Here is a 13,733-nt window from a genome sequence, read left to right as displayed (position 1 = left end):
TTTATCTCCATCCAGGTCTCAGTAAATAGACCCCTATATCTCTACACTTTATCCCTCCCCAAGGCTTAGTACATCTTTTTCTTCATCTCCGTCCACTTTATCTCTATCAAGGCTTAGTACATGTAGACCTCTTGGAGTGGCAACGTGTTAATATTGCAGCCAGCCTTTCTTGCTTTTACATTTGCCATGGTTCCATTCACCTCCCGATCTCTAATGACAAATTGTCAAATCTCTACGGGGTAAATTTACTAAGGTGGGAGTTTTTTTTAGAACTGGTGATGTTGCCCATAGCAACCAATCAGATTTTACTTAACAATTATCTTGCTGCTTCTAGAAGATAATAAATAGAATCTGATTGGTTGCTATGGGCAACATCACCAGTTGTAAAAAAAAAAAAAACTTGCTACCTTAGTAAATTTACCCCTACAGGTGCAGTAGAAATTAGATCTAAACCAAATTTTTCCACCTAAACAATACGAATACATTTCTCTCATTTCATGTAGTATTTGTAAATGCTCAAACCATGCTGAAGTGTATAACAATTTGATTACAGGGCTTTACCCCACACTCACTAAATTGTACAAAATCCTAGAAATTACTGTTACACCTGACCCAGTTGCTGCTGTCCTCTGTTGGTACTCCCTCAAAGTTCCTAAAGCTAGTCATTATGGCATTGGCCATATCTTCATAGCATCCTGAACTGCCATTGCTAAAGTAGTATTTATCCATTTTATATATGCTTTAGTTCTATCCAATATATCCTATATTTATGGAAACATTTTGGAATTATGACATTTTTCTTGTTTAGAATTTTTAATAAAATATATTTTATGTTCAATGTAAGAAGCCTGATGATTTACATAGTAGTAATGAAAATACCTTGTTCTACCATTTTATTACATTAAATTGGTAATTACTAATACACATTTCTCATACGTCCTAGAGCAGGGGTGTCAAACTCAAATTCATCGGGGGCCGCATCAGCAGTTTGGTCCCCATCAAAGGGCCGGTTGTATCTGTAGGTCTATCCAAAATTTACCGCTCCACCTGCCTTATATGTGCCCAGCCATCTGCCCCCTTTTAAAGTGCCCAGCCATGTGCCCCCTTTTATAGTGCCCAGCCATGTGCCCCCTTTTATAGTGCACAGGTCCCCATTTTACACATTGCGGCAGGCACAGGTCCCCATTTTACACATTGCGGCAGGCACAGGTCCCCATTTTACACATAGCGGCAGGTACAGGTCCCCATTTTACACATTGTGGCAGGCACAGGTCCCCATTTTACACATTGTGGCAGGTACAGGTCCCCATTTTACACATAGCGGCAGGTACAGGTCCCCATTTTACACATTGTGGCAGGCACAGGTCCCCATTTTACACATTGTGGCAGGCACAGGTCCCCATTTTACACATAGCGGCAGGTACAGGTCCCCATTTTACACATAGCGGCAGGCACAGGTCCCCATTTTACACATTGCGGCAGGCACAGGTCCCCATTTTACACATTGCGGCAGGCACAGGTCCCCATTTTACACATAGCGGCAGGTACAGGTCCCCATTTTACACATTGTGGCAGGCACAGGTCCCCATTTTACACATAGCGGCAGGTACAGGTCCCCATTTTACACATTGTGGCAGGCACAGGTCCCCATTTTACACATTGTGGCAGGCACAGGTCCCCATTTTACACATAGCGGCAGGTACAGGTCCCCATTTTACACATTGTGGCAGGCACAGGTCCCCATTTTACACATTGTGGCAGGCACAGGTCCCCATTTTACACATTGTGGCAGGCACAGGTCCCCATTTTACACATAGCGGCAGGTACAGGTCCCCATTTTACACATTGTGGCAGGCACAGGTCCCCATTTTACACATTGTGGCAGGCACAGGTCCCCATTTTACACATAGCGACAGGTACAGGTCCCCATTTTACACATTGTGGCAGGCACAGGTCCCCATTTTACACATTGTGGCAGGCACAGGTCCCCATTTTACACATAGCGGCAGGTACAGGTCCCCATTTTACACATTGTGGCAGGCACAGGTCCCCATTTTACACATTGTGGCAGGCACAGGTTCCCATTTTACACATAGCGGCAGGTACAGGTCCCCATTTTACACATTGTGGCAGGCACAGGTCCCCATTTTACACATTGTGGCAGGCACAGGTCCCCATTTTACACATAGCGGCAGGTACAGGTCCCCATTTTACACATTGTGGCAGGCACAGGTCCCCATTTTACACATTGTGGCAGGCACAGGTCCCCATTTTACACATAGCGGCAGGTACAGGTCCCCATTTTACACATTGTGGCAGGTGGTGGAAGGAGGGAGAGAGAGAGAAAGAGAGGAAGGGAGAGGGGCTGACTTACATTTGAAGCGGTTCTCGCCGCTCTTCAGCCGCCTCTCCCTCCTCGTCTGCGCGGCTCCCTTCTCCCTCCTCCGACGGGGTTTCGTTGAATGACGCGTTTGCGCCGTGACGTCACGACGCAATCGCGTCATTCCGCGAAACCCCGCCCCCCCCGAGCTGGGCACTCGGGAGAAGGGGGTTTCATGGCGGCGGCACCGCGGGCCATCAGACGAGGTCTGGCGGGCCGGATTTGGCCCGCGGGCCTTGTCTTTGACACCCCTGTCCTAGAGGATGCTGGGGACGACATCAAGACCTTGGGGTACAGACGGGATCCGCAGGAGACATGGGCACTCTAAAGACTTTTCATTGGGTGTGAACTCGCTCCTCTCTCTATGCCCCTTCTCCAGACCTCAGTTTTAGAAATGTGCCCAGGTTGACTGGATGCACTCTGAGGAGCTCTACTGAGTTTCTCTGAAAAGACGTATGTTAGTTTTTTTTATTTTCAGGGAGATCTGCTGGCATCAGACTCCCTGCTTCGTGGGACTGAGGGGGCAGAAGCAGAACCAACTTCCTCAGAGTTTCATGGCTCTGCTTCTGGCTGACAGGACACCATTAGCTCCTGAAGGGTACTGAACGCTAGCTGTGTCTAGATGCTCACTCCTACAGCACGCCGTCACCCCCCTCACAGAGCCAGAAGTCAGAAGACAGGTGAGTATGAGAAGAATGATCTTCAAGCAAGTAAGTGACGGCTGAGGTGCGGCGCTGCTGGCAGGAGCGCAGCGCACCATTGCTGCCCACACACACACACACAGGCACTGCAGGGTGCAGGGCATGGGGGGGGGGCGCCATGGGCAGCAACAAAAATACCTCAAAACTGGCTAAAAGGGGGCATAAGATGCCGCTGGCACAGTCCTACCCCCGCCAGTATAAATAATAAATCAATATACTGAGTGTAAGGACGCGCCATTGTGGGGGCTGAGCTTCTTCCTCAGGCAGCCAGCACACTACTCAGCGCCATTTTCTCTCTCCTCAGGCTGCAGAGAACACTCTGGTCCTCTCCTCCACTTCTGACAAGTACAGGGTGCTATAAAGGGGAGGGGGCACAAAACGATTGTGGTGCATTTGATAGTGTATATTACTATTTAAAAGCGCTTTTGGGCTGTGGACATACTGTATTCACAGGCAATACTGGCGCTGGGTTTGTGAATGGCTGCTCCTATCCTGTGTCCCTCTGACAGATTTTACTGTGGGTCTGTCCCCAAAATATGTCCCAGTGTGTCTGTGAGTGTGCTGTACACGTGTGAGGCATGTCTGAGTCAGGGAGTTCCTCCCCGGAGGAAGCCATTTTAGGGACACAGAGTTGTAATGTGGTGGCGCTACCGGCACACCAAGAGCCTGCATGGGTGAAAGAGCTGATTAACCGTAGATTGGATAAGTCTGAATCTAAGGCTGCATGCTGGAGAAAATCTGTGGAAGATGTGATTTTTCAGGATTCTGTTATTCCTTATGCGGGCGGCCCCTCTGGGTCACATAAGAGACCATTTGTAAACACTGATACCGACACGGATTCTGATTCTTGTGTCGACAATAGTGAATCCAGAGAGATAGATCATAAATTGGCAAAAAGTATACAATATATGATTGTGGCTATAAGGGACGTGTTGGAGGTTACAGAAAGCACTCCTGTACCTCAGGAGAAAGCTTATTTATGTAAGGAAAAGAAATCCAAAGTCACGTTCCCTCCTTCACACAAACTAAATGCTCTGTTTGAAGGGATGTGGGTGAATCCTGATAAAAAATTTCGTATATTCCCAAAAGGATTCACATAGCTTATCCTTTCCCGGTTGAAGACAGGAAAAAATGGGAGTCACCCCCTGTGTTAGACCGTGCACTTTCCAGGTTGACAAAGAAGGTAATTCTCCTGCTCCTGGCACAGCTTCTCTTAAAAAGCCGGGAGACCGCAAAATGGAAACGACATTGAAATCCATTTATGTTACCAATGGTACACTGCTCAGGCCCACTATTGCCTGCGCATGGGTGAGTCGCGCTATTGAAAAATGGTCAGAAAGCGTGTCATCAGAAATTGACACGATTGATAAAGATGAGATACTCCTTAAGTTAGGGAATATCAAGGACGCTGCCGCCTACATGCTGGAAGCAATGAAGGATATTGGACTCTTGAGTTCACAGGCCGCTACCATGGCAGTATCGGCTAGGCGGGCGTTATGGATTCGCCAGTGGAACGCGGATGCAGATTCCAAAAGAAACATGGAGGCTCTCCCATATAAAGGTGAGGCCTTATTTGGTGGTGGCCTGGATGCGTTAGTCTCGGCAGCTACCTCAGGTAAGTCAACATTTTTGCCCTCTGCGCCTGCACCGGCAAAAATGACCTATCACCTGCAAATGCAGTCCTTTCGGCCCAATAAATACAAAAAGGCGAGAGGTTCCCCTTTCTTTGCAGGTAGGGGAAGGGGAAAGAAGCCCGCTCCGGTTCCCAAGAGCAGAAGTCTACCCCTAATTCTGCCAAATCCCCAGCATGACGCTGGAACTCCCTAGCGGGAGGTCGCTCGGGTGGGGGCACGTCTCAAACTCTTCAGCCAGGATTGGATTCTGTCTGGCCTGGATCCCTGGGTGTTGCTAATAGTATCCCAGGGATACATACTAGAGTTTCAAGACGTTCCCCCGTGCCGATTTTTCAAATCGACCTTGCCAGCTTCTCCGCCAGAGAGAGAAGCAGTAGCAGCGGCAATCCAAAAATTATGTCAAGACCAGGTTATAGTCCTGGTACCGTTGTCACAACAAGGGCGGGGTTTTTATTCAAGCCTCTTTGTTGTTCCGAAACCGGACGGCTCGGTCAGACCGATCCTAAATCTAAAAGATCTGAATTTCTTCCTGAAAAGGTTCAAGTTCAAGATGGAATCCCTTCGGGCAGTGATTGCCAGTCTGGAGGAGGGGGACTACTTAGTGTCGGTGGACATAAAGGATGCTTACTTGCACGTTCCCATTTATCCTCCTCACCAGGCTTATCTGAGATTCGCGATTCAGGATTGCCATTACCAATTCCAGACGCTACCTTTCGGTCTCTCCACGGCGCCGAGGGTATTCACCAAGGTGATGGCGGAGATGATGGTCCTCCTTCGTCAGAAAGGAGTCAATATAATCCCTTATCTGGACGACCTCCTGATAAAGACGAGATCCAGGGAGCAGTTATTACAAAACATATCCCTCTCCCTGTCAATACTCCAACAACACGGGTGGATCATAAATTACCCAAAGTCACAGTTGGAACCGACGACAAGGTTGTCTTTCCTCGGGATGATTCTAGACACAGAAGTTCAGAGAGTACTTCTTCTGCTGGAAAAGGCTCTGGAAATCCAGAAAATGGTAAAACAGATATTGAAACCATCAAGTGTGTCGATACATCAGTGCATTCGTTTGTTGGGGAAGATGGTGGCAGCCTACGAGGCCATACAGTTTGGCAGGTTCCATGCCAGAGTATTCCAGTGGGACCTGTTGCACAAGTGGTCGGGGTCACACCTACACATGCACAGAAAGATAATCCTGTCGTCAAAAAACAGGATTTCGCTCCTGTGGTGGTTGCACAGCTCTCACCTGCTAGAGGGACGCAGGTTCGGGATTCAGGACTGGGTCCTTGTAACCACGGATACAAGTTTCCGAGGCTGGGGAGTAGTCTCTCAGGGAGAAAACTTCCAGGGACGTTGGTCACAACAGGAAGCCTGCCTTCACATAAACGTTCTGGAGCTAAGAGCCATTTACAACGGCCTTCAACAAGCGGTACATCTTCTTCAAGACCGTCCCGTGCAGATCCAGGCGGACAATGTAACAGCAGTCGCATACATAAACAGGCAGGGCGGAACGAAAAGCAGAGCGGCAATGGTAGAGGCGACAAAAATCCTCCGCTGGGCAGAAAAACATCTACAAGCTCTGTCGGCAATATTCATTCCGGGAGTAGACAACTGGGAAGCAGACTTCCTCAGCAGACACGATCTCCATCCAGGAGAGTGGGGCCTCCACCAAGAAGTCTTCGCAGAGGTGACAAGTCTTTGGGGAATTCCTCAAATAGACATGATGGCGTCTCGTCTCAACAAGAAGCTTCAGAGATACTGTTCCAGGTCGAGAGACCCTCAAGCAGTAGCAGTGGATGCACTGGTGACCCAGTGGGTGTTTCCGTCAGTGTATGTTTTCCCTCCACTTCCGCTGATCCCAAAAGTACTCAGGATCATAAGAAAGACAAGGGTTCGAGCAATCTTCATTGCCCCAGACTGGCCACGAAGGGCTTGGTACCCAGATCTTCAGCAGTTACTCATAGGAGATCCTCGGCCTCTTCCTCCTCAGGAAGACCTGCCGCAGCAGGGGCTGTGTGTGTACCAAGACTTACCGCGGCTACGTTTTACGGCATGGCTGTTGAGCGCCGTATCCTAGCCAGGAAGGGTATTCCTAAGGAGGTCATCCCCACCCTTATTCATGCCAGAAAGGGAGTAACGTCAAAATATTACGACCGTATTTGGAGAAAATATGTCTTGGTGTGAATCTCCATTTTTTGCAGGATGATGTGGAGACGGGCCTACGATTGGGATCAATCAAGGTCCAGATTTCAGCCTTGTCAGTGTTCTTCCAAAAACAATTGGCCTCTCTTCCAGAGGTTCAGACCTTCGTGAAAGGGGTTCTGCACATCCAGCCTCCATTCGTGCCTCCAGTGGCACCATGGGACCTTAACGTGGTATTGCAGTTCCTTCAATCGGATTGGTTTGAGCCTCTACAAAAGATAGAGTTGAAGTTTCTCACTTGGAAAGTGGTGATGCGTTTGGCATTGGCATCCGCAAGGCGGGTGTCGGAATTGGGGGCCTTGTCTCACAAGAGCCCTTACCTGATTTTCCAAGAAGATAGGGCAGAGTTGCGAACTCGCCAACATTTTCTTTCAAAGGTGGTTTCTGCTTCTCACATAAACCAACCTATTGTGGTGCCAGTAGTTACTGACACATTCACTGATTCAAAGTCTCTAGATGTGATTAGAGCTTTGAAAATCTATGTTGCTAGAACAGCTCGTATAACGAAAACAGAGTCTCTGTTTGTCCTATATGATCACAACAAGATTGGCTGTCCTGCTTCCAAGCAGACTATTGCACGTTGGATTAGAAATACGATTCAGCAAGCTCATACTACGGCGGGATTGCCGTTACCGACGTCGGTAAAGGCCCACTCCACTAGGAAGGTGGGCTCAACCTGGGAGGCTACCCGGGGGGGTCTCGGCATTACAACTTTGCCGAGCAGCTACTTGGTCAGGGTCAAACACATTTGCTAAGTTCTACAAGTTTGACACCTTGGCCGATGAGGATCTAAAGTTTGGTCAATCGGTGCTGCAGGGTCATCCTTACTCTCCCGCCCGTACTGGAGTTTGGTATAGACCTCATGGTCTTGATGTCGTCCCCAGCATCCCCTAGGACGTATGAGAAAATAGGATTTTGATAACCTACCGGTAAATCCTTTTCTCCTAGTCCGTAGAGGATGCTGGGCGCCCGTCCCAGTGCGTACTTTACCTGCACTTTAGTTATTACAGTTACACAAGTTGTGTTATCTTGGTTTCAGCATGTTGCTGCAATTAGTTTATGCCTGTTGGCGTGTGTTACGTTGAATGCCATGTGTGCGGCATGGTTGAGGGTGGGAGTTGGTAGATATCTCACCACTAGTTAAGTAATTCCTTTCCTCGAAATGTCAGTCTCCCTGGGCACAGTTCCTACAACTGAGGTCTGGAGGAGGGGCATAGAGGGAGGAGCCAGTTCACACCCAATGAAAAGTCTTTAGAGTGCCCATGTCGCCTGCGGATCCCGTCTATACCCCATGGTCTTGATGTCGTCCCCAGCATCCTCTACGGAATAGGAGAAAAGGATTTACCGGCAGGTTATCAAAATCTTATTTAATACACATTTGGCATGTGTGATGGAGTCAGAGTGGAAGATTTGGTGTCCCGACTGCACAGCTCTGGTGGACACCAGTAAGCACGTTGAGAGAGACACACCTATTCCTCCAGTGTAATAAATGTGGATATATTTTTGCTGTTTTGACAGGTCTGATCTGTAGAGTCCATGGCATCATCCAAGCAACACGAAACATGTCCTTTTCACAAAAGCTAAATCAGAAGATGCCAAACGCTTTATGGAAATTGGGACGCCTCAATCATGTAGCTATTGCTGTACCTGACTTAGAAAAATCCAAATCCATGTATCAGAATGTTTTGGGGGCACAAGTGAGTGAGACTGTTCCCCTTCCTGAACATGGCGTGTATACCATTTTTGTAGAACTTGGAAACACAAAACTGGAACTCTTACATCCTCTGGGAGAGAATAGTCCAATCTCTGGCTTTCTACAGAAAAACAAGGCTGGTGGAATGCATCACATTTGCATTGAGGTATTGCCATTCCCATACATACTTATAGGTACCTGATTGAATTGCATAGGATTCTACATTATATGTATGTTTAGGGCAGGCATTCCCAACCTCGTTCCACAATGCACATTAAAGCTGGATACACAGTATAAGATCTGTCCAATCTTTCTGGTTGGAGCAAAAATCTGGTAATGTATGGGAGCAAATGACAATTAACCATTTGCTCCCAAAAGCCGGAAAATGGGCAAAAATGGTTGTTTTGACAAATTGGTTAAATTATATGGATTTAACCAATATGTCTGAACGTCCATTTTTGTTTGTTTTCCAGTGTTTAGGAGCAAATGGTCAGCTGTGATTTTCTCCCATACGTTACCAGATTTTAATTCCTTCCAGAAAGATTGGACAGTTCTTATAGTGTGTATCCAGCTTAACGGTCAAGGTTTTAGTGCTTCAGCACCGATGGTTAAATCAAAATAAATGAAGTCCTAATTAAGTCACCTGTGTTCAAGCATGGATCTCTCTAAAACCTAAACTTTTATTGTGCCTTGAGGACCGAAGTTGGGAATGCCTGTTTTAGGGGAAATGCAAACACTTCTTATTGCCTTAGCTAATAGTTATGTACTGTATAGCCACTGCTTCCAACTCTGAACTAGTTACATTTAAATTGTTACATCATATTTAGTTTGTGAAATGCTGGAACGTTAAGGTTATTCCCATGTAGCCAGAAAGGACATAGTGCACACGTTATTTTCTAGTTACAGTAGTATTGGTTGCTAGTCACTAAATCTGTATAAGATTATGGGATCTATTCACTAAGCCTTGGATGGAGATAAAATGGATGGATATAAATGACCAGCCAATCAGCTCCTAACTGCCATCTCACAGGCTGGGTTTTAAAAATGACAGGAGCCGAATGGCTGGTACTTTATCTCCGTCTGCTTTACCTCCATCCAAGGCTTAGTAAATAGACTAAGGGGAACATGTACTAAGCAGTGATAAAAGTGGAGAAGTGAGCCAGTGGAGAAATTGCCCATGGCAACCAATCAGCATTGATGTAACATTTAAAATTAGCATAATATAAAAGGATACAGAGCAGCTGATTGGTTGCCATGGGCAGCTTCTCCCCAGGCTCACTTCTCCACTTTTATCACTGCTTTGTACTAGTCCCCCTAAATTTGGTATAATACTACCTTATGGAGCTGATTTACAGCTAGGCGCACAGTGTAGGATTTACAGCCAAGCAAACCTTATTGTATAAATAGAAATGTTCTTACTGACCAGCTTTCTTTTTACAATGCATTTAAGTGTTCGCCTAAGATGCATCCCACCCACACTCTAAAGTTGTACTTTTACTTTTTTCACTGCACCACAAATGGCACTATTATTATTATTATTATTATTATTATCCTTTATTTATATGGCGCCACAATGGTTCCGCAGCGCCCAATTACAGAGTACATAAACAAATAATCAAGCAGGAAAACATCAACTTACAGTTGACAATATAGGACAAGTACAGGGTAAATAAACATATTTACATCAGCAGATGACACTGGAATAAGTATCAGGTGGCAGAAGACTGCTGGATTTGGTGCAGTTGAATATTATTAAAGTAAGAAAAGGATAAGCACATGAGGGAAGAGAGCCCTGCTCGTGAGAGCTTACATTCTAAAGGGGAGGGGGTGAGACAGATGGGGTACATAGAGAGCGTGGAACAGAGGTTTAGGATGAGATTTGGCTGGGTTTGGTGAAGAAGTGGGTCTTGAGAGCCCGTTTGAAGTTTTGTAGAGAGGTGGAGAGTCTGAGGGGGAGAGGTAGGGAATTCCAGAGAAGTGGTGCAGCACGTGAAAAACTTGGAGGTAGGAGTGGGAGGAAGTAATCCGTAGGCAGGAGAGTTGACGTGCATTAGCAGAGCGAAGAGGACGGGTGGGAGTGTAAAGGGAGATAAGGTCAGAGATGTAGATGGGAGAGGAGTGGGTGAGGGCTTTGTAAGCAAGTGTGAGAAGCTTGAAATGGATTCTGAAAGGGAAGGGGAGCCAGTGAAGGTCTAGTAAGAGAGGAGAGGTGGACGTAGTGCGTTTGGTGAGGAAGATGAGCCGGGCAGCAGCATTGAGTATAGATTGGAGTGGAGAGAGGTATTTGTCAGGAATGCCAGTTAGGAGGAGATTACAGTAGTCCAGTCTGGAGATGACCAGTGAGTGGATAAGAGTCTTAGTAGCATCCTGGGTCAGAAAGGGTCTGATCCTGGAAATATTTTTTAGATGAAAACGGCAGGTTTGTGAGAGGTGCTGAATGTGTGGTTTGAAGGAGAGGGAGGAGTCAAGGATTACTCCAAGACAGCGCACTTGGGGGCTAGAGGAGATAGTAGTGCCATCAATAGATAATGAGATTGTAGGAGGTGAGGTGTTTTCGCGCCGGCAGCCACTAGATGGCGCCCAACTGAGCTATTACATTTTTGCTCCACTCGGGGCACGATAGCTGATCGTGCCGGCATTTCAACTTGTACCTCCCGGGGGTAGCGAGCTAAAATGAGCAAAAGTCGCACTCATTAGTTTGGTTGGGTTTAGCCGATATGGGCGGCTAAACCGAACACTTATGGGTGCGATAAAAGAGATCAATTGAATATTGCCCCGCGATCTCCCATCACTTTAGAAGGGAGATCGGGCGGAATATAATTAATGAATATCCGTCCGAACTCGTACGTTTATTTTTTTTAGCGGCAATCATTTACAAGGCAAAACCAACCTGGTTTTGTCGTGTAAATGATTGCCACTTTAAAAAAATATATATACAAAGTAAGGCCAGAATTTCGGAGCTCCAGCCGTCTCGCACTGCATTACATTTGGCCCCTTCTCTGAAAATGCTCCTAGAAATAGGTTTTTCTAAATAAATTGCACTTGCACTTTGAATGTGCTTATGACATCCAATTGAAAAGTCTGACAGCTGCTTTCCCACTATCTGCAAAGTGTACAATTCATGTCCATTGGTGGGCCACTGAAAACCTGGAAACGCATTTGAAATTATTTTGTCACACAAAATGTACCCTGTCATTACTTGCCAAAGGACAGCTCATTTGATCTAGCACCACCTACAAGATTATGGACTCCAGCAGTAGTTGTTGCTGTCTGGCTTGCAAAGTAATACACTTTCATCTAAAAATGTCTGCTATCATGTAAACTAGGTTTAAATGGGTTATGTACTGTAGGATATGCATGTGTACAACTGTAAAAAAAAAAAAAAAAAAAACATCCTTTATATTACCCTAATGCCTATTCTACTATATATTTACTAGTATATTCCAAATATATAAGTAATACAGTGCTGTAATCCTTTTATCATTATTAGTCGTTAAATTGTAAACACTTATCTGTTTAGTGAGTTAGAATATTTTGTATACAAATACATCCACTTTATTGACAAGGTGTCTTATGGTCCTAATGGGTTGCAACGGATGAAATTAGATTGTACTTGTTAGTAAATTCAACTCTCAAAATACATACATCAGGATCATTTGAATTCTCCTTTTGACTAGTAACTACCTGTATTTCTAGTGTTCTATCAGTAGAGGGCAGCATAACTTTAGTACAAGTATACATATGTGTATAAATATGACACCCAGTAATTCGGTAAGAAAGAAACTGAGGATTATACAGTGCCTTGCTAAAGTATTCACCCCCCTTGGCTTTTTACCTAGTTTGTTACATTACAACCTGTCATTTATTTATTTTTTTCATCTGAATTTTATGTGATGGATATGCACAAAATAGTCTAAATTGGTGAAGTGAAATGAGAAAAATTTATATAAAAAAAATAATTTTTATAAATAAAAATGTGAAAATTGGCATGTGCATATGTATTCACCGCCTTTGCTATGAAGCCCCTCAAAAGTTCTGGTGCAACCAATTACCTTCAGAAGTCACATAATTAGTGAAATGAAGTCCACCAGTGTGCAATCTTAGTGTCACATGATCTGTCAGTATAAACACACCTTTTCTGAAAGGCCCCAGAGGCTGTAACACCACTAAGCAAGAGGCATCACACCATGAAGACCAAGGAGCTCTTCAAACAAGTCAGGGACAACGTTGTTGAGAAGTACAAGTCAGGGTTGGGTTATAACAAAATATCCAAATCTTTGATGATGCCCCCGGAGCACCATCAAATCCATCATCTTCAAAAGGAAAGAACATGGTACCACAACAAACCTGCCAAGAGGGGGTCGGCCGCCAAAACTCACAGACCGGGCAAGGAGGGCATTAATCAGAGAGGCAGCACAGAGACCAGAGGTAACCCTGAAGGAGCTGCAGAGTTCCACAGCAGAGACTGGTGTATCTGCGCATGTTACCACAATAAGCCGTACACTCCATAGAGCTGGGCTTTATGGAAGAGTGGCCAGAAAAAAGCCATTACTTAGTGTTAAAAATAAAAAGGCACGTTTTGAGTTTGCCAAAAGGCGTGTGTACGACTCCCCAAATGTATGGAGGAAGGTGCTCTGGTCAGGTGAGACTAAAATTTAACTTTTTGGCCACCAAGGAAAATGCTATGTCTGGTGCAAATCCAACACATCCCATCACCCCAAGAACACCATCCCCACAGTGAAACAGGGTGGTGGCAGCATCATGATGTGGGGATGTTTTTTAGCAGCAGAGACTGGTAAACTGTTTCGAGTTGAGGGAAAGATGGGTGGTGCTAAATACAGGGGTATTCTTGAGCAAAACCTGTTTGTCTGCCTGTGAGACTGGGACGGAGGTTCACCTTCCAGCAGGACAATGACCAAAGCATACTGTTAAAGCAACACTCGAGTGGTTTAAGGGGAAACATTTAAATGTGTTGGAATGGCCTAGTGAAAGCCCAGATCTCAATCCAATTGAGAATCCTTGGTCAGACTTGAAGATTGCTGTTCACAAGCGGAAACCATCCAACATGAAGGAGCTGGAGCAGTTTTGCCTTGAGGAATGGGCAAAAATCCCAGTGACAA

At 45.7% G+C, this 13,733-nt stretch overlaps 1 protein-coding gene across 2 annotated transcripts in view; it reads left to right on the top strand.

Annotated features, from left to right (window-relative positions):
* MCEE (methylmalonyl-CoA epimerase) overlaps nt 1-13,733 on the top strand; it is a 46,526-nt gene that overhangs the window by 25,170 nt on the left and 7,623 nt on the right. For both annotated transcript variants that reach the window (XM_063926241.1, XM_063926240.1), the window contains exon 2: nt 8,439-8,779. In XM_063926241.1, the coding sequence (XP_063782311.1) occupies nt 8,439-8,779 (341 nt within the window). The remainder of the gene's footprint in view (nt 1-8,438; nt 8,780-13,733) is intronic.

Source organism: Pseudophryne corroboree, chromosome 6 (genome assembly GCF_028390025.1).
Source record: "Pseudophryne corroboree isolate aPseCor3 chromosome 6, aPseCor3.hap2, whole genome shotgun sequence".
Lineage (NCBI taxonomy): Eukaryota > Metazoa > Chordata > Amphibia > Anura > Myobatrachidae > Pseudophryne > Pseudophryne corroboree.
The sequence above is the reverse complement of the archived record's forward strand: the minus strand, read 5'-3'. Positions and strand labels throughout refer to the sequence as shown.